Source organism: Symsagittifera roscoffensis, chromosome 3, assembly GCF_963678635.1.
Source record: "Symsagittifera roscoffensis chromosome 3, txSymRosc1.1, whole genome shotgun sequence".
Lineage (NCBI taxonomy): Eukaryota > Metazoa > Xenacoelomorpha > Acoela > Convolutidae > Symsagittifera > Symsagittifera roscoffensis.
The window spans coordinates 73,144,153-73,169,576 of NC_087064.1; the positions used below are offsets into that span (position 1 = coordinate 73,144,153).

General features: G+C 34.2%; 3 protein-coding genes across 4 annotated transcripts in view; 2 read left to right on the top strand and 1 right to left on the bottom strand.

Annotated features, from left to right (window-relative positions):
- Positions 1-25,424, bottom strand: part of LOC134842784 (disks large homolog 4-like) — a 574,432-nt gene that overhangs the window by 305,080 nt on the left and 243,928 nt on the right. The gene's annotated exons all lie outside the window — the stretch shown is intronic.
- LOC134842242 (C-signal-like) lies at positions 785-22,780 on the top strand. The gene is made up of 2 exons (XM_063858501.1): positions 785-1,278; positions 22,153-22,780. Exons 1-2 carry the CDS (start codon positions 975-977, stop codon positions 22,590-22,592), a joined length of 744 nt encoding a protein of 247 aa, XP_063714571.1. The 5' UTR covers positions 785-974; the 3' UTR covers positions 22,593-22,780.
- On the top strand, positions 23,122-25,383 carry LOC134842243 (C-signal-like). The gene is made up of 2 exons (XM_063858502.1): positions 23,122-23,524; positions 23,901-25,383. Exons 1-2 carry the CDS (start codon positions 23,221-23,223, stop codon positions 24,335-24,337), a joined length of 741 nt encoding a protein of 246 aa, XP_063714572.1. The 5' UTR covers positions 23,122-23,220; the 3' UTR covers positions 24,338-25,383.

Genomic DNA, 25,424 nt, shown 5'->3' on the forward strand with positions numbered 1-25,424 from the left:
ATCTGTTTCTACCCAACTTAAGTCAAACACTGCCTCTGTTTTTTTCGTTTCGTAGTATACGTTCAACATTAAAAACACCTAATTTTTTGAAAAAAATGCCTGATTGAAGTGATTTGCTATTTCAGTAACATTCTTTACTTTGTTTTTTGCTATTTTCCAAATCTATTTCGCCAACATTAAATCACCTTTGATTGATCTTGTTCCGGCGTTTTCTAATTTGAAGGCGTTTTTTGTGCACTTAGATGCTGAGTATTCAGAACAGGCGCAGATCTAAGATTTTCTCGAAGGAGGTAGGTTTTTCGAAAAAGTTTCGAAATGTTTTTGCAATTTTCCTAGCGCGACCTATTGGTTATCCGAGCTCTCCCAATTGATTAGTAAGATGCTCTTTTGACCAACTTCATCCCCCTGATAAATCCTCTATCAATTAATGGAATCTACTCACGAAAGAAAAGGCAATTTGACGTTGAAAGCAAACTTTTGTGAATATTATTGACCATGCCAGGGTGTTTTTTTTTCGATTTGGTATGTTTCATCCGTGAAAAAAAAGTTAATGAAAGAAGTTTGTTTGTATTCAAATTCAGCTTCTGGGCAGTTATCTTTTTCAGTTTGTTTCTTATATGTTTTGTCAGAAATTCTTCGGATTTCATGTCGCATTTTTTTCACCTCTTCGATGAGCTATTTGTAAAATTAGATCTTTCACTGAGTCAGATAACAAACCAAACGCTCTGTTTCTCAGAGCAGAGCCATGTTTGAGACTAACGATAGCAATTTAATCAAATTTGCACTAGCTTAGATTGCGGTTATTGGTGGAGTACACCATAGTGCGGTTATTGGTTAACTCACTCTTGGTTAAGTTCAATAACTTTTGAGTTTATTTTAGTTTGCTTTAATCGCTAACTAAGGCATATTGTTTTAATTGGAGTAATTAGATTGTTGTTTTTACTTTTAATCATATTCTTGACTAGAGATTGGAAATGAATCCAAAATCAGTGCTGATCACGGGAGCTAATAGAGGCATCGGGTTGGAATTCGTGAAGCAGTTTCTGCCTCTGAAGCCAACGTATATATTTGCAACATGCAGGAATCCAGAGGCTGCTTCGGATCTCAAAGAACTGCAAAAATCCAATTCCAATATTCACATTATCAAACTAGAGATGAGTAACGAAGAGGATCACGTGGAGATGGCGAAAGTGGTGACGAAGGAGTTGAATGGACAAGGCCTGAACCTACTGATCAACAATGCTGGTGTACTGTCTGCGGTCCACAAATTGCAGGATGGTAAGCATACATGGCCCACAAAATAGTAAGCATCAGGGTATCTCAAGTTATAACAATAAATCATGCTCTATGGCTTTAATAATCATAAAGCATAACTTGCTACTTTTTTATACTATTCAAATGAAGACAGTATAATTTTGTTTTTACACTTAATCAAAAACAAGACTGTTTCCCGTAAATATCTGTTTTTTTTTATAAATGTGTAAGAGCCATTACGACTCTACTCTTGGTCCATGACTCTTCTGACATATCTTGATCATGTTTGCGTTCTAAACAACCATTGAATTTCCTTTCTTTTAAGTTGGCTGTGAGGCCAATTTTGGATGGTTTCATTGTTTTACTTTTTTCGCTAAAAATTTGTTTGTTTGTTTGGCCGGAACTACTCATTTTATATCGACTCTGTAGCATCATATTGCGTTTTTTGAAAGGCGAACGTAGATTTTATGCGTACCTGTGTGTGTGTGTGTGTGTATGCTTCACACATGCTTGAAAATTGTCATAATCTTCATTAAACAGGGTGACGTAAGATTCACAGTAGGTTTCGTTTTTCTAGCTCATTTTGTTTACGAAATTTTTTTCGCACTCACGGGCGTGAACTCAAGTAACTTTGGTTTGATTTGTTTGTTTGATTGGTTTCACTGCTGATAAACGCTGACAATTGTCTTTAATCTCATGTTTCGAGACAATTGAAGACAAACTTGTGAAATTTTTTTGTTGGATTAGCTTATACGACATTTTTAGCCTAGCATTTTTTTTCAGTTTTTGGCTTCGTTTGGCTTGATTGCCATATAATGTTTGTGATGTCTTTCAATCTTATTAGCGGCGTTTTTCAACCCATATTGTTAACACCGTTACAAGTATTCTTTTTAATAATTTCAATTAACAGAGACGACGATCGGTAAACATCAATGCGTTACACATTTAGTACGGGTTTTTTTTCGCGAATATTTTTTTCTAGGTGTTTTTATTCTTTTATTTTTTTTCTGGAAAGTCAGTCCGAGTAACATCTTAAATAGCAAAACAAAGGCGTGGTCTTCTTTGTTTTTTTTTTGGCCGGTTTATGCTATTTTTTGCATGTAGTTTTCAGGTTTTTGCATTTCAGGTTCGCCGAACAAATTTTATATATCTCATGGTCAATGCCGAGTTTAGTGAAGTTTTCGAATAGTTGAATTTCAGGTTGTCGGAAATACTGGTAAATATTGTTCTCGTTGCTTGAAGTTCAAACTGTCGATTGCTGTTCTCGTTGCTATTTTTTCAGTTGATGGCGACTCTTGAATTAACACTGTTGCTCAGATCCTTCTTGGTTCTTGAAACTAGTCGAACATCGTTGTTTTTCTGTAGGTACGTCGTAGTTATGTTCAGTTCTCGTTTCAATGAAGAAATAGTGTTCCTTGATTGCTGTCGCTCGATTCTTATTGGTTTGATAATTTGAGCAATTTCAATTTTTATTTGTTTTTGCGCTTTATTTTGCGCTTTTGGCCTGTGGAACCTGATCTAAACTACATATTATGATTGGATAAGTTAAATGTTTTACCAATGTAAAGTATTTAATATTAACCAATCATGATCCATCTAACTAACAACCCACTTATTTGTAAGTGCTGAAGTTACTTGTAATTTCAGCACCAGAGAGATTTGAATTTAACTTAGAAATTAGTTGGACTCTCCCGAGCACTTCAGCAGCCGCAATAAACCAGTATACCCTAGATCTATTGAGCCTAGCAGAGACTAGTTAAACAACCTGAGACTAGATAGTATAAGAGTAAGATTAGGATCGGTATTAGACTAAGAAGTTGCACGAATCTATCCGGCCGAAAATAAGATAGCGTGACGAGCAGACGGTGTACCCTATCCGAAATTACTCTATGAGTTACACTTCGGTCCTAACTCATCTGGTGCGACCATAAGTCTCGAACAAGACCTTAATAGATTAGAATTAACCAAAATAGATTAGAAATTAGACAAAAACATTTACAAAATGTTATATGACAATAATTTAATCGAAATGTCTCTACGACTCAATAGATCAGAGCCAATATTCCGAACCATAACAGAACTACCCGGAATTGGAAGAAGACCTCGAACCAAAGACGACATACGACAAAGTAGAAACTTGCCGTATAGTTATATGATAGTTCGGCAAAAGCCAGAACAAACTTTTATATTTCGAATACTACTTGCAATGAATTTAGATTTCCATTTGCAAACATAAAACCTTGAAGTTACTCTTCAAAATCATTTCAGGCGCTAAACAAAATTATTAATATACAATAACGATTGATAAAAAGATCTAAGATCGTTTTCCTAAAACTCTGCAGTAATATACAAAACATGTTTGAAAAATATTTATTGAAAAATAAAAAATAAAAATTAGTAGCATGACAATAAATGGTTAGTAATCATAAATCATCCTGTTGTTCCAGCTCCATCACCTAAAACATAACAGCAATCATAAACCCACTAATATCATCAAAACACTAAATCTTTCCTTTACACACATTTAAAATTTTATTAAAACTTAAATTCACTTAATTTTAAAACCAGATCATCAAGGCTTATCCTTGGATCTTAAATCATTTTCTACTTAATTAAATTTCAAATTTGATCATCAAGGCTTATCCTTGGATCAAACAGAACAACTTTGTTCTCCCCCACCCACTTAATTAGTGTCTAACGACCTCAAACGTCGATTCACTACCCAACCCTTTCTAAAGACCTAAGACTAATAGAAATTTTTAAACAAAACTAATCATTCAAATTAGGATAAACAGTGAAGAACTTCGGTTATTCATCCTTCACTTGACCCCCCCTCTTACCAGACCCAGGATAAATCTTAGACTTAGTAAGTTTAAAATAGTATCTAACGAACTACTCGCGTTCTAATTATACCTGAACCTTGTGGATCGATTTACTATTCTCCAACCCTTGAACACAATCACTACCCCTAAGTAAGATTAAGTAAGTTAACACCTTAACTTATACTAGCCACGAGAAAGTAAAAAATCATTCTTCGGAATCGATATACTTTTCTCTCCAACCCTGAACAAACAGACCCAGGTTAAGCTAACCAAAAAATCGTAAGAACTAACAGTTTAGGAAAATAGAAATCATTTAACAACCCTTTGCATCCGTCATTCTAAACCTTATGTCATTTAAAAACCTAGGAAATAAACAAACAATCGTTTTACACAATTGTGAAATAGATAACAAAAAATACGACCTTGTAATCACACCTCATACACAAACAGTTGGATACATTCGAACAAAACGACAAACACTAAAAAGAAAAATAATAACGAAACAAAGACAAATAACACGAAAAAGATTTTCAAAAAATCGAAACGCATTTTCAGAATCAGAAACCAATAGTTTAGACGAACTTTACAAACTAAAAGAATCAATAGATAAAAATTGCCCACTTCACGATCAATTATATTTTTCTGACTCAGAAACAACTTCAAATTCATCACAAAGAGGAAAAAGAAGAATAAAAAAACAGTACAAACACAAACCAGTACATCTATACAATTGGAATCAACCAATTCGACACATTAATAATTACATATTAACAGTCATCGAACGGAAAAATGAGTTCAACGCACACCCCAGGTGACGAAACTCCAGATGATGATGAAATCTTTCCTTTTATAGTAGATGCAGATACTGATAGAGGACAACACATATTTTGTCAAAATTTACTCGTAAATTTATTTGAACCCGGAATCAGTCCATGTAAAACAGAGTTCCCAGATGTAAAAATCAAAAGACAAATCATAGACCACTACTTAAAAGATATATGCAACATAACACAACAGTATGGAATCTACTCCATAGAATTCACCTCACCAAACCATAATAATAGAAAATATACAATTCAAACAGACGATCTTGATTTAGAATTTTCAAAAGTTTTTTCAGAATATATAAAAAGCATCCAATATCATAACTCACAAAGAGCAAACTCCATATTCACCAATGAAGTTTTCGCAATAATATATAGTTATATTTCAATATTAGAAAACGAAACCCCAATAACAAATGTCTCACCGACAGAAACATCTAAACATTTGAAAGTACGACATGAAATCACACTACTCTCTAGTTATTTAAACATCATTAAAGAAAATTTCACGAAAGACGACGTTTCACAACATACAAAACACGATCTACAAAAAATTTTGGCATGGTTCATAATAGATTATTTCACACACAATATTGATTTAATTGCACAAGCAAGAAAAAATTTTAGACCCCAAAATTCGAACGATGATACCGCTATCACAGAACAATCAGATTATGTTTGGGACCCCGAATGGTCTCATCCCGCATTTATAAGCTTTCCACAATCAATCTCAAGTCAAGCAATAGGTACAATATCTTACATAAGAGATTATGTAAGAGTAATACCATTAACAATTGATGCAACACCATTAAACTATAATACATTTTTACCTGATACACAAAATAATAGTTTAAACTCTACAGTTATACACAATGAAAACCTCAATGGAACTAGGAATCTTACTCAACAAGATATCCAGACACCATCACACTTCATAAATGAAGAAATTGTACACACAACAACTACACAACAAAGTATTTCACCAATACGCCCAAATTTAACAACACCAAGAAACACAAATCCTTCACAAACACAGGTAACCTTACAATCAACCGTTAAACCTTCGGTTGCCCCTAAATATTCACATATGGATTACCAAACATACAGACCCATGACAATACCATCAAAAACACGCAAAACATTCACTAGAAACAACTTTGCAGACCATAATTATAATTATACACATCCATCAAAAACATATAATCAACCACAAAGAAATTTTAACCAATATACAAGATCTCGAAATTGGGATAACCCAATGGCCCAACCTAATTCAACAAATTTCCAAACAAATCCTCCACGGGATCACAGTGAAAATTACCCATTTTTTCAACAAAATAAAAATAAAAAACAGACATCTTATCAAATGGATTATTTATCCTCAGATGATGATTTCTTACAACCAGATATATTTGCACAAAATACTCAAGAATATCGTAGACAAGGAATACAGAAAACACGTACAAATCATAGAAATTTTTCTCCACAACCAATAGATGCACAAAATCAACAACCAATTCAACAACAAAATCCAATTAATACACAATCTTTTCAACCAATTCAACAAAAAATCCAATGACTGCACACTCGTATCAACCATCACAAATGCACAATGAAATACCACTCCCATATTATCTCCAACAACATGAAATAACAAGAAACCAACTTTCAAATTTTTCTCAAATGCCAAATGCAGCAGAATCATTACAAATGACAATGAATCCATACCTTATGGGTGGATCATCAATAACATCAAACAAACCTTTAATGGTTTTCACAGGAACAGACCCTGAATACTCTGTAGAAGATTATTTAAATGCAGTAACAGCAAACCTGATTTTAAATATTGGACCTGAACCAATTAATACGCCACTACATCAAAACTGGATACATCGACGCACAGCGTTAATACAAACAACCTTAGATGGCGCAGCCCAAAAATGGTTTTCAGTACTACCTCTAGAAATAAAATCAAACTGGAAAAGGTTTACACAGGAATTTTCAAAAATGTTTGACTCCGAAAGAAACAAACAACAACAAAGAGTTTTATGTAATGAAATTCGCAGATTACCAAACGAAACCATCAAGCAATTAGCAGTACGAATCGAAACACTAGTTCGAAAAGCATATTCATTAAATACACATGACTATAAAAACACAAAGATGACAGAAATCTTAATGATGACCTTAACACCACAATTAAGGAAAATAGCAATAAAAAAGAGAGCATCCCATCCTTCTTCAATTCGAGAACCCGATTTAGATTTTCGAAAACTAGTAGACAAATTAGAACAAGCAGAAATCACGATGAAACTAGAAGAAACGGAAAATCTGAAATTACAATACGTTAACAGAATTGAAACGACTCCCACTAATATTAATAACATACAGGAATCAGAGACAGACCTCGTTGAAAAAATCACTGAAATACTCAATATCTACGAAAAGAACCCAAACTTTAAAGGCAAACCATCTTTCAAAAAATGGTGTAATTATTGCCGACGATACGGACATAGTATTTCCGAATGTAGACAAAAACAGCAAGACAATCAAAATAAACCTCAAAAATATAAAGAACCAAATAAATCATTCTATCAATACATGAAAAAAGATCAAAATCTACCGAACAAAACAGTCCACAGCAACAACAGTTCAGGAAAACCACTCCCGAACAATACAAATTATACAAGAAATCAATCACCATATAACTCAAGTTATAGAGAAAGATCACCAGAACGAAGAAACACGTATAATTCATCACAAAATCACTACAATAGACCAAATAGTCGAAATAACTACTCCAGATCAAATTCAAATACACAACGATTTGTTTCTAGATCTAATTCCCAATCAAGAAATAACTACTATCCAAACAACCAATCACGAAATTCATCATACAATAGGAATAGAAACTACTCCTATAATCGAAATAGAAGTTATTCAAACAACCGAAACCAGAATTACCCGAACAATCGATCAAGGAATAACTCATATAATAGATCGAACTATAACAGACCAAACAATAATTACCAAAACAGATCGCGAAATAATTCACAAAATCGACACTCAAGTTATAATAATCGTTATAGAAATTATTCCCAATCACCACACCGGAATAATAATAACTATAATAATTCTAATAATCGCCACAGAAGTAGTACACCTAAACATCAAAGACAAATCAATCAAGTACAATCTAATCCAGAAACAACATCAGACCCTCCAGGTATTGATGACACAGTAACTGATACGTTACAACTCAATCAAATAAACTGTACATCATCAGATTCAGAAAGTGATACTGAAAACACTCTTTCTATCAATATGATAAAAGTCGAAAATGACTATGAATCTGTCATATATGAACAACCTTTTTCATCACACATATATGAAAATCAATCAGAATTTCTTCAAAATTATTACACTACACCCATAAATTCCACACCAACGACACAAGAAACAAACGAGATTAACACTACAGATCAAACCAATAAAAATACCAAAACAAAATGCTTGAATACAAACCACATTTATCAAAATATACAAAAAGAACAACCCAAAGAAAAAATTTGGACAATACCATTTCTCTTAGAAAGCCCAAGAAATAAAGAATTTCAACCACCAGACCTTGAAATAGATTTTTTAATTGATTCAGGAGCAGAATCAAACATAATAAACATCCCCACATGGAATGAAATAAAAACCTTACACCCAAAGCTAACACCTCTTGAAACCTCCAGCAAACTAGCAACAGCACAAGGATCAACATTGATAAACTACGGAAAAATCCAATTATTTCTCCTCCCCACCAGAACAATGGAACAAAGCAAAATTTTAAATAAGCCATTTAAACAAATATTCCATATCACTGACATTAAATATAATATCATTGGAATACCATTTATTTCGAAGTACATACCAACAATTAACATATTAAATAGTAAAATATTAATCAAAGATAAATATACAAAAACAAAAGAAACATCCTTAACATTTTTTCAAAGATTAAATAAACAACCACCATTCTTTTCAAAATTCTACCCGATATTTAACAAACAAAGAAAACACCTAAAACCACTATCAGGAAATATCTATAATTTTTCAATCAAACAAGTTCACCAATATGATAAAGAACAAAACAAACAAAAATTTTATATGTCAGAATTTGAATTCAAACCTATTCACAAATTTTTCAAAATCACAATCTCATCCATAAAATATTTGAAAAATTCGAATTCCGATATCATTTCCTTACATGTCTATAACAACACACCTTACCAAGTAACATTACCTTTAGGACTTTTAGGATACTGTGAAACCAACGCTACAATGTCACCAATACACGAAAAAGCCTATCGCGTAAATAATATACTCCAATTACTAGATATTTGCCAATCTACAATTCTTAATGAAGAATTATCTATAAATAATATAATAAGTAACGAAAACAGAAATACGGATTATTTCACAAAAACTCCATATTTCAAACCTACATTCAACATAAGTAACTACACAGAGGACCAACAGAAATTTTTAACAATGTTTAATTTCCAACATTCACAAATAACACAAGACGAATTCGAAAAATTAGCCAAACAGCTAATTAAATATTCATCAGTCTATGCAACATCAAAATTTGATGTTGGCAAAATCAGTTCATCACTACATCTCCCGTTAAAACCAGACGCAGTTTTCAAAAAACAGAGAGCAAGTAAAGTACCAATTCACTTACATGATAAAGTGAACAGATTACTCGATATTTTAGAACAATACAACATTATATCACCAGTTAATAAAGAAGAACAACCAAAAGGCAACACATTTATCAACCCCGTTATCATTCTAGCTAAAGGAGAATCATTAAAAATCGTTCTCGACGCTAGATACCTCAATTCACTCATAGATGAATCAAAATGTAATTGGCCCATTGAACCAATACAAGTTATTTTAACAAAAATAAACGGCAAATACTTTACAACCGCCGATATGAATAGTGCATACAATCAAATGCCACTAGATGAACAATCACGACGTTTAACACAATTTGTTATCGGAAACCAACAATATGAATTCAACCGCTTATTCTATGGAATATCCATAGGACCAGCAGCATTTTCAGCTTTTATGAGCAAAATTTTTAGACCACTAATACTCAAGAAAAACGCAATCACCTATTTAGACGATGTTTTTATGCAATCACAAACAAAAGACGAGATGTTCAATGTTTTAGAAAAATATCACCAAATACTTCAGAACGAAAATCTGAAGGCCGCCCCCGATAAATCACACTTCTTTTTGACAAGAGTTAAATTCTTAGGACATAATATAGAAAGAAAAACAATCACTCCATTGAAATCACGCATTGACGCTATTCAAAAACTTCAACCACCAACAAATAAAAAGAAAATCCAAGAATTTCTTGGAATGTTAAACTTTTTAAGTAAATATGTTTATAAAATGCAATTATATCTACGACCATTTTATAACATCCTTAGACAACAAAATAATTTTGAATGGAACACAGAACATCAAACACGATTTGAAGAAATAAAGAAACTTTTAACTGAACAAATTTCAAACACAATTCCAGATTCAAATCAACCATTTTATGCAATGTGCGATGCTTCGAACTTTGGCATCGGTGCAGCACTATTACAATCACATACTGGTACAAATAAAATGAACCTCATATCAGCAAATTCTCGATTATTCACTCAAGCAGAGCTACGACTCTCAACTCTAATGAGAGAATGTACAGCCATAATATATACACTGACAGAATATGAATTTCTGATACTTGGATCAAAACATCCAACAGTTCTATTCACAGACCATAAACCAATCATCTTTCTCTTTACACAAAAATCTAACCCAAACCACCGAGTTTACAGATTTCAACTAATTCTAATGAAATTTCCAAACTTACATATAGTTTGGACAGCAGGAAAAAATCTTGCATTACCAGACACCTTAAGTCGAAATACACCACCTGAATTACTTACACGAAAAACAACAGTTGAAATACCCAAAAACATAAAATTCTACCTTGCAGAAAACGAAACATCACCCCGATTGGAATGCAAATATGCAGTAAAAACTGATATTGAACAATCACAAATAAATAATTTACAACATTTCCCACTTTATTTAGATTGTCAAAATAATCATTATGAAGTTGATCTACTTGGAACATCAACTTTCAAACCAATCCCATATTCTCAATGGATAAAAAATAACACCCAACAAAAACGAACAAAACAACACCCGCCTAAGAAAGACCATTTTCCACTAATTGAAAAAGAAGATTTAACTGATAAAATAAATTTATCAGGACCACAAACAAATGATTCAAAATACACAATAAATCAAGTTTTTGACCTTCACGACCCACTTGACACAATACCCTTATCTAAATTAGAAATCGAAAACATTTTTCTCCCCCCAACAGAAACAATTACAGTTTCAACACTGAAACAATATCAAAATCTTGACCCGATAATTAGACAACTAAAATCATGGCACAAATATAAAACTAAACCTATCAAAGCAGATTCAACCATTCTAGGAAACAAAACACTCCTCCGATACTTTCGCAAATTTAACAACACAACAATTAACGAAAATACAGACCTTTTAGAGTATAACCTAAATGAATCTACAGTTCCATGTCTCCCTTTAAGTATGATTCTTATAGCTTTTAATATTTCACATACACAAAATATTAAAGGACACTCTGGATCAGAAAAAACATATTCAAATTTTATACAAAACTTTTATTTCCCAAATGCACCAATTTGGATAAAAGTACTATGCAATGATTGTATAGTATGTCAACTAAATAAACCTTACCCGAATCAAAAACAAATAGCACAAAAACAAGATTTTAAAGGACAAAGCTTGTACTTTAACCATCGTATCTCATTTGATACTAAAGGACCAATTTCACCCTCTTCAGAAGGAAACTCCTACATTATGGTAATTGTTGACGCATTTACACATTATGTAGCACTTAACCCAGTACCACATTGTAACGCTTATTACGCTTACACAACACTCTATGAACACTGGATAGCAAAATTCGGACTACCAGAAATTTTAGTCACAGACAACGGTACAGAATTCATAAATAATGAAATTATCACACTATGTCATTTATATAACATTAAACACAAACCACGTACATCTCATGCACCTTGGACAAACGGCCTAGTCGAAGGTATGAACCGTTCATTACAAGAATATCTTAGATGTATCATCAACGGAAATGATACAAAATATACCGAATGGTCAGCAGATGTAAAATTATTTCCCTTAGCATATAATTCACAAATTACGACAACTCTAGGAATGTCACCATACGAAATGGTTTTTAACCAAAAGCCACGCAAACCAATAATGTTTACAGCAAATTCTCATAAAAACGCACAAGGTTATTGTCAACCAAATAAAGACTCAATTTGTTATAACCTACCTTTACATACACACGATGAAGATCATTTTCATCACCCACAAATTCTTAAACTAGCCTCCGGTACACACACCGAATGGATTCTAAATAGAGATAAAAAACACAATGAAATTTATCAAAAAATAACAAAAAAGTTATTACAAAGACAAAACATTAATGAACAAATCAATTCACGTTTTACACCAGCCTCCGATTTAAAAATTGGAACATTTGTTTTAATACCTAATTTTAATACTCAAAAAGGAATTTCTAAAAAATTACAACCCCTTCGAAAAGGACCATACCAAATAATTGCAAAACCCACTGATGTCACATATAAAATTACCGACTCAAACAAAAAAGAAATCGTTCAACATCGAAACAACCTATTACCTTATTACCCAAAAGAATACGCACTCCGCGAATTAACTCAATTATATTCTTTCACAGGATTAAAAATCATTCAAAACGAACCACATCTGAAAAACACAGAACAAAATGATAACCCCACCGAAAATCAAAACACAAAACCAATCGCCACTAAAAACAATACACAAAACCATAAAGAATCTCCAAAACAAAGAAAAAATAGAAAAATGATCGAACAAATAATACCCCAAGAACAAATCGACAAATCAGAAAATAGAAAAACAACAAGACTCCGAAATCAACCACGTAAAAACTATAAAATATTCATCCCCCAATCTAAAATTTTAAAGAAAGTAGAATTTCAAAAGTAATTTTAACATTTGCTTCACAATCTTGAAACCTCTGAAACATTTTTCATTTACATTTTTCAAAATAACATGCTGACAAGTACGCAATAATTCTAGTTCAAAATAGACCAATAGGATTCATCCAATCCGTCACTTTCTCTAACTCAAACTAAGACCAATTAGACGAATCATATAGAACTCCAGGCACATCTATAACTATAACTTTACGACCTCCAGGTCAAAAATAAGCAAACCACTCCAACTTGACAACTAAAATAAATATCACCATAATACCGTACCCCTCCCTTATCTAATAACCCAAAGATCAACAATATTTCCCCAACTCAGACCACGAATACCCCCAAAGCAAATTTGTTAACTTAGCCTAAAGTAACAAAATGAACATTTTAATTAGCCTAAAGTATAAAAATCTCACCATACCCCGGATCATTTGACAAACAAAAATAAAGAAAAAGACGACCTCCCAGTCACCATGAAAATTGCCCCCAACAATTTTTTACAAAACTCAACCCACTTGTCAAAAAACTAATAAATAATTCGACCACACTAGAAAATCGCCTCAAACAGCAAAAAATATTCGACCAAGAGATCATTTCTTAAATGCTCTTCTCTCAATCAGTTACTCAAATACTCATAAATCTTAAACATTTTTTTACAATACTTGAAACCTTTATAATATTTCTTTTTGATATACTTGAATCTTTTCTAATAATCCTAATCATTTTTTGTAACATTTTTTTAATTTTCTACACTATTCTCGAACTATTCCTCCAACTTTCCAAAACCCTTGATTACATCCACAGGTACGAGTCATATAACTTGTCTAAATGATACGAACAATTTTCAGTAGAACCGATATTTTTTTATTGTTTGTAATTTTCATAGCATTCTTATCATCCCTCATTTTGACCATCTGTAAATGTATAAAGAAAGCAATCCTCACATTTGCCCTAGCAACAGTCCTTCTAATTCTTTTTTTGGAAGAATACTATAATAAACACAAAATTTCTCACTAAAGTAATAATTCAAAAAACCATCAAAAATTGCTACCCAACAGTCACAGAATCAGTCTTCACCGACATCATCCCAAGATAACCAAACACCACCTTCAACTACTCAAAATTCTCAAACATCTACACGAATTTCTTTTCAAGACAATCCATACACTTTTGAAGAACGACATGCTCGTTTATCAGAACCACTAGAACCAGTTCAACGACAAGCACCTTTAAGCGAACCAACATATAACCTATACCCAACACTACCACAAGAACTAAATAGAATAAGAAATTCTAGTCAAAACCAAAATACAGTCGAAATAAATAGACAAATTATACATCCTCGACGAAACAGAAATTTTCAAACTCCCCGAGTTCATTTTGATATACCTCAATCCCCATCACAAAACACTCCAGAAAACCCCATTGATATATTACCAGAAACCCCTACGCTTCTTTCACAACGTAGCACCTCAAGCCTACCATCAGATTACTTAGGTTCAACACCAACATCTGAACAAATACGTGAAAATCCCTTTAACCCCCCAAACCAGGCATCACGACTACCATATTGGACAACACATTCATTTACACAAGGTGAATTAAATTTAGTCAATAATCCAATAGATATTTCTACGGATACAACAACATCCTCATCACTACCAGAAACATTATCACTACCATCAACACCATCAATAAGCCAGATTTCACCACCACCTTTTAACTTAAATTTTCCAAATAATCTCGACGCCAGATATCGAGAACAATCATCAATAAATATTCCTTTAAGACTAGATTGGAATACATTTACAGCACCTCCACCATTATTTGGACAACATCAAGAAAGTAACCGCCTTCATAACTGGGCACTTAATAGATTACAATATCGCCAAGATATTCACAACGATATCCGTGATCACAATATTCAAATACTCCAACAAAACAGTTTACAATTAAAGTTTGAAATCACAGTTAAGTTAAATAATATTACCCAACATCCCTACCCATTAAACCCACCTAACATAACAGCTCAATCACTACCACCACCGTTTATAACTACTGAAGTAATATACAAATACGACAGATATACCAAAAACACAATTGGCTACATTACATTTTATAATCCATACTCAGGATTATCATACACATGTATATTCTAAAATTATTAATTTTTCTCCAACTCCTTTTTCTAGTAATCTCAAATCAAAACATAAACCCTTCTCCTCGTACAGGACCACAAGATTTATTAGTAACACATTACGATTGTGAAGAAAATGAACAAAAAACACTACATAAATATGCAATAAATCAAGTATCACAATGTGAAACAGAACCACAAGCTATAGAAACCACAGATGTAATAGCAACACTCTATTCAAAAGCCCGAGCAACAACAGTTACAGGTTATAAATTCACAGCAACATTTTCCGAAAAGAAAGTACATTGTTCACAAGTCTCGAATGGAAACAAAAACCGACTTGACCATGAATCATTCTATCAAAGTAATATAGAACGTCTTTTACACCTCAATCCCGACGATTGTAAAAATGAATTACTTAGACTAAACATCACACAAAATAAAAACTCCCAAAGAAAATTAGTTAATTTTCAAGTTTTTTCAGACTCTGTACATCAATCACAACTTGAAAGACACCAAGGACATATAAAACTAGACGAAAAATACCCGTATAACGGCGCACACGGACGATTAACCTATGACCTACACGATAAACATTGGATACCACACATTGGTATAAATGACCCATCAAACTGCAAAGCAGACACAAAAAATAAAGGATACCAAGAAATAATGTTTTTCGATTGGAAAATACAACTCGAAAAAATACAACTAACACGAGATTTATCAGATAATACAATGATCTATCAAGGAATCCGATTACCTTGTAAAAATGATCAAGGTTATTGCGACCCTACAACGAGAACACAAGCAACAATTGTTTGGTTCCCCGAAGATACATGTACAACATTTCAAGTAGCAAAAATACACGCTCGTATGATAAAATTTCACGAAAAATATTTTATACAATCAATTCCATATGAACAAGTCCATCCATCACGAAAACTAAGTTCTAATTTTAGAAACATAGACAATATAGAAAATAAATTGACACGTTTTCAAATATATCAAGAAACAGAACTTGCATGTAAATACAGGAATCCACTTCACAGAACACAATACTCTGAAATATTAGTTGAATACGAAAAAGGATTCGACATGACCACTGGAAAAGTAAAAATCGACCCATATGCCACAGGTCATCCTTTAAACGAAGGAACATCCTATATACCAGTTAATTTTGAAAAAAGCAACGGACAACCTGGTGGACATCTAAAACCCCATGACACCAGAAGCACACGCTTACAAGAATTATCACTAATGAATACTACATATTTCGGTAATATCCACTATGATATTCATTTAGATATGAAACTAGATTATACAATTAGCCGAATTTTTCAAGAAATGTCACTCTCCGAATTAGAAACACTACACCACCTATGCGAATTAGAACGAACACAAATATTACAATCACTTGCACTAGCAGTATTAAAAATACCCTATGCAGGATACTTATTATCTGGAAATAGATCAAATTTTTTAGACTATGAAGGAAACATCTTATGGTTTTATACTTGTACTAAAAAAGTATCACCACTATACGTTTTTGAAGATAAACGATGTTATAAAAGAATCCCTATCTTTTATAAGAATAAAGTACATTTCGTGGATACACTTTCACGAAGAACCTATTTCTGGGATACCGCAGTCCCATGTGGATCAGAAAACAGCCACAATGTAGTACAACTAAACCCTGATGAAAATAAATATTATCTTCTCACTCCATATCCCACATTAATGCAATCACTCAAAAAATTTTCACCAGAAAGCATTCGCGCTATTGCTCGAAACCCAAATATAGACTTACAATCAATAGGAATCTATTCAAAATCAGATATTCAACATCACATTAGAACACAACAATTCCAAGAATTATTAACACAAATGGACACTATACAAAGACAATCAATAGACCAAAATTTACGCAAACTTGCAGAAACCGCAGGATTTGCCGATATCTACACGCAAGACTATAGCGGATATTTTAAAGACATTAAAGATTATATATATCTAAACGGTGAAAAATACCGTCCCCAAGATATATCACCAATTAACATTTTTAGCTTTGTTACACTCAAAAATGAGATCCTCGATTTTCTAGGATGGCCCTACTACATCTTAGAAAAATTGACTATTTTATACGCAATGTTTAACTTTATTGGATTTCTTTTCTCACTTTTAAAAGGAATCTACAACACATGTGCTATACACACACAAGTAAACAGACAAGCAAGTGTAGCACGCATACTATTTGCAGGATTTTTTGGAATCTTTTCTACATCTATAAACAAAATTCTTTTAGACGCACAAATAAAAGAATATAACACAAAAATAACAACACGACAAAATACATACGACGAAGAACATAACAATGTAGACATAACGCCAACGGCACCACAATTACCACCCCTACCAAATAACCATCCACTATCCCTAGTCCCACGAAATTTTCGAAACTTAGCCATCACACATAATCCAAATTTTCGACTCACCACATCACAAAGTCCCATTCAACATATAATGACACACCAGTCACAAGATGATAATACTTATGAACAAATTATTGAACAACCCCATACCACCGCTTTTCAGTCTCAAAATAATCATTTTTTTAGCCCACGATGAGCCGCCAACTTGGATCACTACACCGATCAAATTCCCACCCAACCAATCTTACCTCTCCAATCCCAATAATACCACTTTTTGCTTTTCCGCCACCCGATTTTCCATCTAGTAATGTAACATCAGGCATGAATTCCGACACTAATTCACACATCTCAGTTTTATATTCCATCTCACAACTCAATAACCCGAATATTGAAACCCCCGATGAATTTGCCGACTCAGAACCATCCCCATCCAATAATTTTCATTACTCTTCTAATTTTTCTCAACCCCCTTTTCAACCCATATTATCCAATAACCCTGACCCAATCACCCCCACACCCTCTTATGCTTCCCAAGTTACCCCAACCTACTCCTCATACCATTCTGACCAATCATCTCATTCTCCAGACACCCCCCGAATCTCCCCAGAGCTAGATAATTTTATTACCCTTCAACAACAACCCTACCACCTTAATACCCCAACCATAAACCAAATCTCCTCCACTATAAATTCATCCAACCCCCCTACCCCTACACCCTCTTCAAATTATACTGAATCATTAGCACCATCATCCACATCAACTGAATCTTCACTCAACACTAATAGAGCTTACCGCACTTTTAAAAGAAAGTTCCCCAACCATCCTTTCCCAGCAAAACCAGGAACAGCCCGTGAATACATCAACCACCCCAAGCATACTAACACAAAAGAATTTTTAGCCATCACCTTACCCTCATTCCCACAATACACCTTAAACACCCCCCACGACACTAACGAAACACGCAACTTCGTAGATGAATACGTTTTAATGCCCACTCTCTCTTGGACCTCATATTATCATTTCACTAACCCTCTTTGCTTACCTTTATCTAACACTCACATCGATATAGAACGAAATACGGACATGCTATATCGACTCACTACACCACTAACACCTAGACAATTTACTTACGTTGGATATAAAAAATCACTAAAAACACACACTGCACCTAGAGCTAACGAATATACACTCGAATACTATGATCACAACATCATCAGAGCTAACCAAGATCAATTCTTAGACGACGATCGCTTCGCTAATCCACAAATTACCGAGAAATTTTTCATCAAGACACCATATACATTCACACTAAACATCTTCGACCGAAAGTTTGATCACATTATTTCAGAAGCACTAACAGACACACAAGCATACGAAAGTTTTAAAGAACGCTTCCAACTATTTTCACTAACCTTTCATTTCCTTGCACCACACGAAAGAGATTTACACTGCTCACACGATATTATGTTGCGCACTAAACAAACCCACACATATAGTTATTATCGCTTCATCCAAAATCACTTTGACCTACACACACCCTCTAGACAACCACACCATCGTTTTCAATTCATTAATTCCAAATACACTTCACCATTTTTTCTAAATTTCACATATTGTATTAAAGACACTAACCTCCATGGTATTCTTCGTAATTATGACCCCATAACCCAAATGTACATCTTCTGTCCCATTACCAAGACCTTCAACGCCGAAGAATCCCGACCCTTCCTTATCCCGCACGAGTTTGTACAACCCATAGAAATCCCAATTTTAGAATTCATCCACAACACTAAATTCAATCACAAATTATATAATCTAATCCAAAACACACCTTATGAGTTTGCAGTTGGCACTGAAGAACTAACCACTATTAAGGCACTTCAATTGCTTTGGCCACTGCTTCAGACTAAAAATATCATCCGCATCTTAGCTAAACTACTAACGACTTCAGAACTAATTCACGACATCTTCCCCCACGGTTTTTTCCCCGACGACTAACAGGTAAGTATGAATTAAATGAATATAACTAACTAATTAAAATATTAAAAAACTCACCATACTTTATTCATGTTTTCTTTAGATTTTTAGCCTTCATCCGACGATCACCTACAAAAACCACAAAAGACAAATAAAAATCGCAAATTTCATCAAACAGATTTCAAAAATTCTATTAATCTCTTACACTTATAAATTTATAAATTTAATACCAATGCCGTAAATTCATTTCTAAAATTTTCCCCCACAAGCAGTAAATCTAATTATGATGAAAATTTGTATCTTAATATTCCCCCATGACTAGCAGTAAATTTCTAAATTCTATGTAGTAAATTAAATAAATGCAAATGCAGTACTAACCTTTTGATATTTTCATTCATTCGCACAGAAATTCTATCCACACTCGCACAGCTCGCCCACGAAGAATTGTTTAAAATAATGAATTTCAGTTTCAAGTTTTCACACTCAACAACTCTAACATATAATAACATGTTTCAAACTTTCCTTTAACCCGGTTGGAAAGGAATCATATACTAAACAAAACTAACCAACGCAGCTTACTAAATACCACAAATCATAGAATAACAGCATGACTAAGAAAAGGAAACCAACGGTACCCAAACCGGATTAACCCAGTTTAAAACTGGATAATTTATTCTTTTGAAGACTATTATAAAGTCTAAGAAAGAAATAATAAAACACAAAAAAGTCGAAAGACAAACCCATACCACAAACAATTTGATTTTTGAAAAAAGGACACAACCAACAAAACATAAGTAAGACCACAACAAACCCAACATAAAACGTTGTCACATAACAGGACCCCTCACAAAAACCGCATGAAATCATACTCCCACTCCTGGCCTAACCCACCAGGAAGGACGTCCTGAGCATGCTCTATAGCCGGCCTAACCCACCGTGCTACATCCACGCTTTGTGACCACACCACTATTTTTAATAAGAGCTACTCAAGTGTGAGTAACTCTTCAAAATAACCGAACTAAAACAAAAAGCTTTTGTGAAAACAACTAACTAAAATCATTATTAAAAAATATTAAACTAATAAAAGTTTTATAAAATGTAAAATCACATGATGCAATATATAGATCAGAATACAACACCAAGGACGAACATCAAAAGACAAGACGACCCCACTACACTCGAGAGAGAATGACCAACTACAATCGATATGCCGCTCACAATCACAACTCAAAGGATTTAGAGTACGACTTGACCTCGCAGAAAAGGACTTCATTGAACTAGACCAATGACCACCTCGATGTTCAAGTATACGTACAGATCCGAGTAACCAGGCATCCCCTCCACGCACAATCTCCACGCCATTCCCAAACTAGATCATACACAAAAGAAGTTCTCCACGCAGAACAGAAAAACCTGACATAGCAAACCATTCTGAAATCAGATTTGAGTTTGTTGCAAAGACTTAGTCGTTGTCACTAGAAGACACAACGTCTTATGTCCCTAACTCCATCTTCCTGAAACTTCTTTAACAAAAAGAAAACAGAAGAAATAAGATGTTCGCCAAAAACAAACGTCCATCATCCATCCTTCGAATTGCAGAAGAACTATTCTAAAAAACTCTGTAAAACCCGGATGGGTGGAACCTGATCTAAACTACATATTATGATTGGATAAGTTAAATGTTTTACCAATGTAAAGTATTTAATATTAACCAATCATGATCCATCTAACTAACAACCCACTTATTTGTAAGTGCTGAAGTTACTTGTAATTTCAGCACCAGAGAGATTTGAATTTAACTTAGAAATTAGTTGGACTCTCCCGAGCACTTCAGCAGCCGCAATAAACCAGTATACCCTAGATCTATTGAGCCTAGCAGAGACTAGTTAAACAACCTGAGACTAGATAGTATAAGAGTAAGATTAGGATCGGTATTAGACTAAGAAGTTGCACGAATCTATCCGGCCGAAAATAAGATAGCGTGACGAGCAGACGGTGTACCCTATCCGAAATTACTCTATGAGTTACACTTCGGTCCTAACTCACCTGGCCTGATAGCAAGTATTTTTTTTTTGTGGAACTGAAAGCATCACGAAGTAAGATTGACCTATCTGGACTTATATAACGTGCGTGCGTTTGTGTGTGTGTGTGTGTGCATGTGCGTGAGTGTGTCTTTGTATGTGCGTGCGCGCTGGAGGGTTTTGGGGTTTTTCTTATGGGTTGATAATATAAAGGGTGAAAAAGTAGGGTGAAATATGCGTGGAGAAAAACACCGTTTGTGATATATCGCTGCGATTCGCCTTTCTGTTAAGTCTTTATCGAAGTTTAAATGAAATGTTTCATTAGATCATGAATGTCTGCGATCACTATAGAATAAAAAAGGCCGTTCATTCTCAATAATCTGTCATTCTGTAATAAAAGGCGGTTATTAAGGCGTTTTCCGAACTGCAAGCCAAACCTACAGAAAGAAAAAATAGCTTGGCTTGAGAAGATTGGTTTGGAATATTGAATCTGATGTTTTAGTTTCGTCTGAAATTATGATGAGCGAATATATGACGAACTGCATCGGACCTCTTCTAAGCACCAAAGCACTTATGCCTCTTTTGGAAAAAGCAGCCGAAGACAACAAAGACATGCCAGTTGGCTGTTCACGTTCAGCTATCATCAACATATCAACCAAAGTAGCCTCAATTGCTGACAACGGAATGGGCGGCTTGTATCCTTACCGTGCCAGCAAAGTGGCACAGAATATGGTGTCCAAGAATTTGTCTATTGAGTTCGGACCCAAAGGGATATTGGTTGCTATTCTGCACCCTGGCTGGGTCCAAACTGACATGGGAACTAGCAGAGCTATCACTAAGACTGAAGATAGTGTCGCTGGAATGATGAAGTGCCTGGAAATAATGACTGAGAAAGACCAGGCCACCTTTAGAGATTTCAACAACAAAATGATTCCGTGGTGAACCGTGTACGAGACAAGCTGACGAAAATAGCCAACAAAAACAAAGAATTATATCTTTGATTCAAAAATTACTCGAATTGTTTTATGTTCTACTGCGGTTCATTAATTCCTGTAAATATTGTAAATTATATCCTCAAAGCGAAATTCTTTATTTGGAAACTTCAAATTTTAATTCTGTGTTAAACTTAATGGTTTCTGAGCCTCAAAGACTATTACCTGAATTGATATCAAAAAAAATACCCCAACCACTTATTTAATTTGGATTAAAGTTGCATATCTCTGACCACTCGAACTTCGAAACAATTTGACCTCCTTCCCCCTAAAGTTAAAAATGTGAAAAAATGATCGACTTTTTTAAACATCGGAAGCGATGTCAAGTATATACTGGGAATTTAAAACTTTAAGGCTCCTCCCTCTTCTGCTTAGGTTTCATTCGTTGGTACTCGAACAAAAATCCATTTTGACTTTCATGAGTGGTGGCTCTTTTTTTAATTAGTAAACTATTGGAGATTTCGTGCCTGAAAAACTAGTCGTATTTCTTTCAGCGTATTTAACTCTTGGTTGCAAACTTGTTTTTGGTCAATTCATTTTGAAGCACTGTGGACTTGGTTTCAGAATTGAACTTGAAAATGAATCCAAAATCAGTGCTGATCACGGGAGCTAATAGAGGCATCGGGTTGGAATTCGTGAAGCAGTTTCTACCTCTGAAGCCAACATATTTATTTGCAACATGCAGGAATCCAGATGCCGCTTCGGATCTCCAGGAACTGCAGAAAACGAATTCCAATATTCACATTTTGAAATACGATGTATCAAAGCATGCGGATCACGATGAATTGGCCAAATCTGTTTCTGATATTTTGAAAGACCAAGGACTTAATTTACTGGTTAACAATGCTGGAGTGCTCACCAGAATATCCGCTCTAAATGATGGTTAGTCGCAAACAGAAACTGAATATTAATCATCTGACAGTTGTTTTAACTGAATATTAAGCATGGCTAACATGCAATCTGACTAATGGTTTCAAATGGATTGCTTCGTGTGCAATTGAAGCACTTGTAAACGTTTAAATGTTTTCTTTTCCGGAAATCAGTGGATATTAAAGAGTATTGTCGAAATAAAATGATCAAAATTGTCTGCAGTTTTAATGCTTTAAAACATGAATAAAGCTGGCCGATGCTTGTGAGTTGTACGTGTGAGCATCAGTGACATTCGTATTTTGATCATTTTCAAGCGTCAGAAATTATTTTAGCCATCTAGATGAATTAATTATCGAAATTAGGAATTTAAACTGTTTATATTTTGCAGTGACCGCCGAAATGATGATGAACGATTACAATACAAATTGCATTGGACCCCTGCTGTGTGCGAAAGCTCTCATGCCGCTCCTCGAAAAGGCAGCCGAAGATTGCAAAGATACACCGGTCAGTTGTTCACGCGCGGCCATCATTAATATTTCCACCAAAGTAGCTTCAATAGCTGACAATGCAAAGGGTGGCATCTACCCTTACCGTGCTAGTAAAGTAGCCCTCAACATGGTTTCCAAGAATTTATCAATTGAATTTGGTTCCAAGGGGATACTGATAGCACTTTTGCACCCTGGTCACGTGAAGACGGACATGGGTGTTGCTGGGAATACTACAACTCTGGAAAGTGTATCTGGAATGATGAAATGTATGGACAGTTTTACTGAGCAAGACCAAGCGACGTTCAGGGACTTCAAAAATGAAATCATCCCTTGGTGAATAAGTTCAATGACTGAAAAGGTGCTTGACTGACTTCAAATTTCCAAACTCATTAGTCTCTTTGAAATATTTTGATATAATATGAAAAATGGTGTTATTGAAGCTCCGTGAAATCTCGGGAGCTAAGGGGAGAAAATTATTTTTATAGTGATGCAATCCTCGAATTTCAGGCAATTGTAAATTTAGTTTTATCTGCTGTAGTAAACGCTTGAACGAAATTTTCCTTTGCAAAAGAAAAGGATGTACTCTGCTGTACTTTATTACCGGGAGTTTTTTTTTCATTGCGGGGGTCCCTATAATTAAGGAGTTCAGAGTACGATCCGCGAAATGTTTTTGGCGCTAGCAAATTTAACTACGATGCGGAGATGATGAATGACGTATAATGCCTAAATAACTTTCGGCTTGTATAAGAAGCGACATGGAAACGCTCTAACACTAATGTAATAGCTCAATAAGCTCCAAAATTTTGCAGCTGAAACTAATCCGATATTTTTTTAGATTGTGGGATATAGAGGGGAGTATCAAAATAGATTTTCTAGCGGCAGAGACTTTTTGTCAATCGGGGTTCCTGTAGAAATGTGACTGGTTTTATTTCCTTTTTTTTTAAAAAATGTTTTCTGTGTTAGATTTTCAACATAATTCTGAAGTATTAAATATTAATGTCCAATTTAGTTGCAAAATCGGGGAGTTTTGACAGCGAGCAGTGTTTTTATCACTCCTCTGGGAAAAAATTGCCAAACGTAAATGAACTTTTTGGCTCGATTTAGTTTAAAAGGGCGTCAGCGTATTGATTTGGACATCACTAGTCGAAGAGGTCTGAGGGGTTCGAGAGGTAGGGTAGACGTCTAATGGGCACAATGAGTGGTTTTGTCTGTCCTTTTCATTGGGACTTTTCACTTTTTCAAATGAATTATGTTATGAGTTGATTTTGTAACTAAATTGCCTATTTAGTTAGCACTGTTGGATAAATCAAATCTTTCTTTCTTTCTTTGAAGTGAATATGGTGTTTTCCCTATTAAATCTGGAAATTTAATTACTATCAATTAGTTTGAGTAGGACAACTGATTTTGAAGAGTGTTCTTGTCAT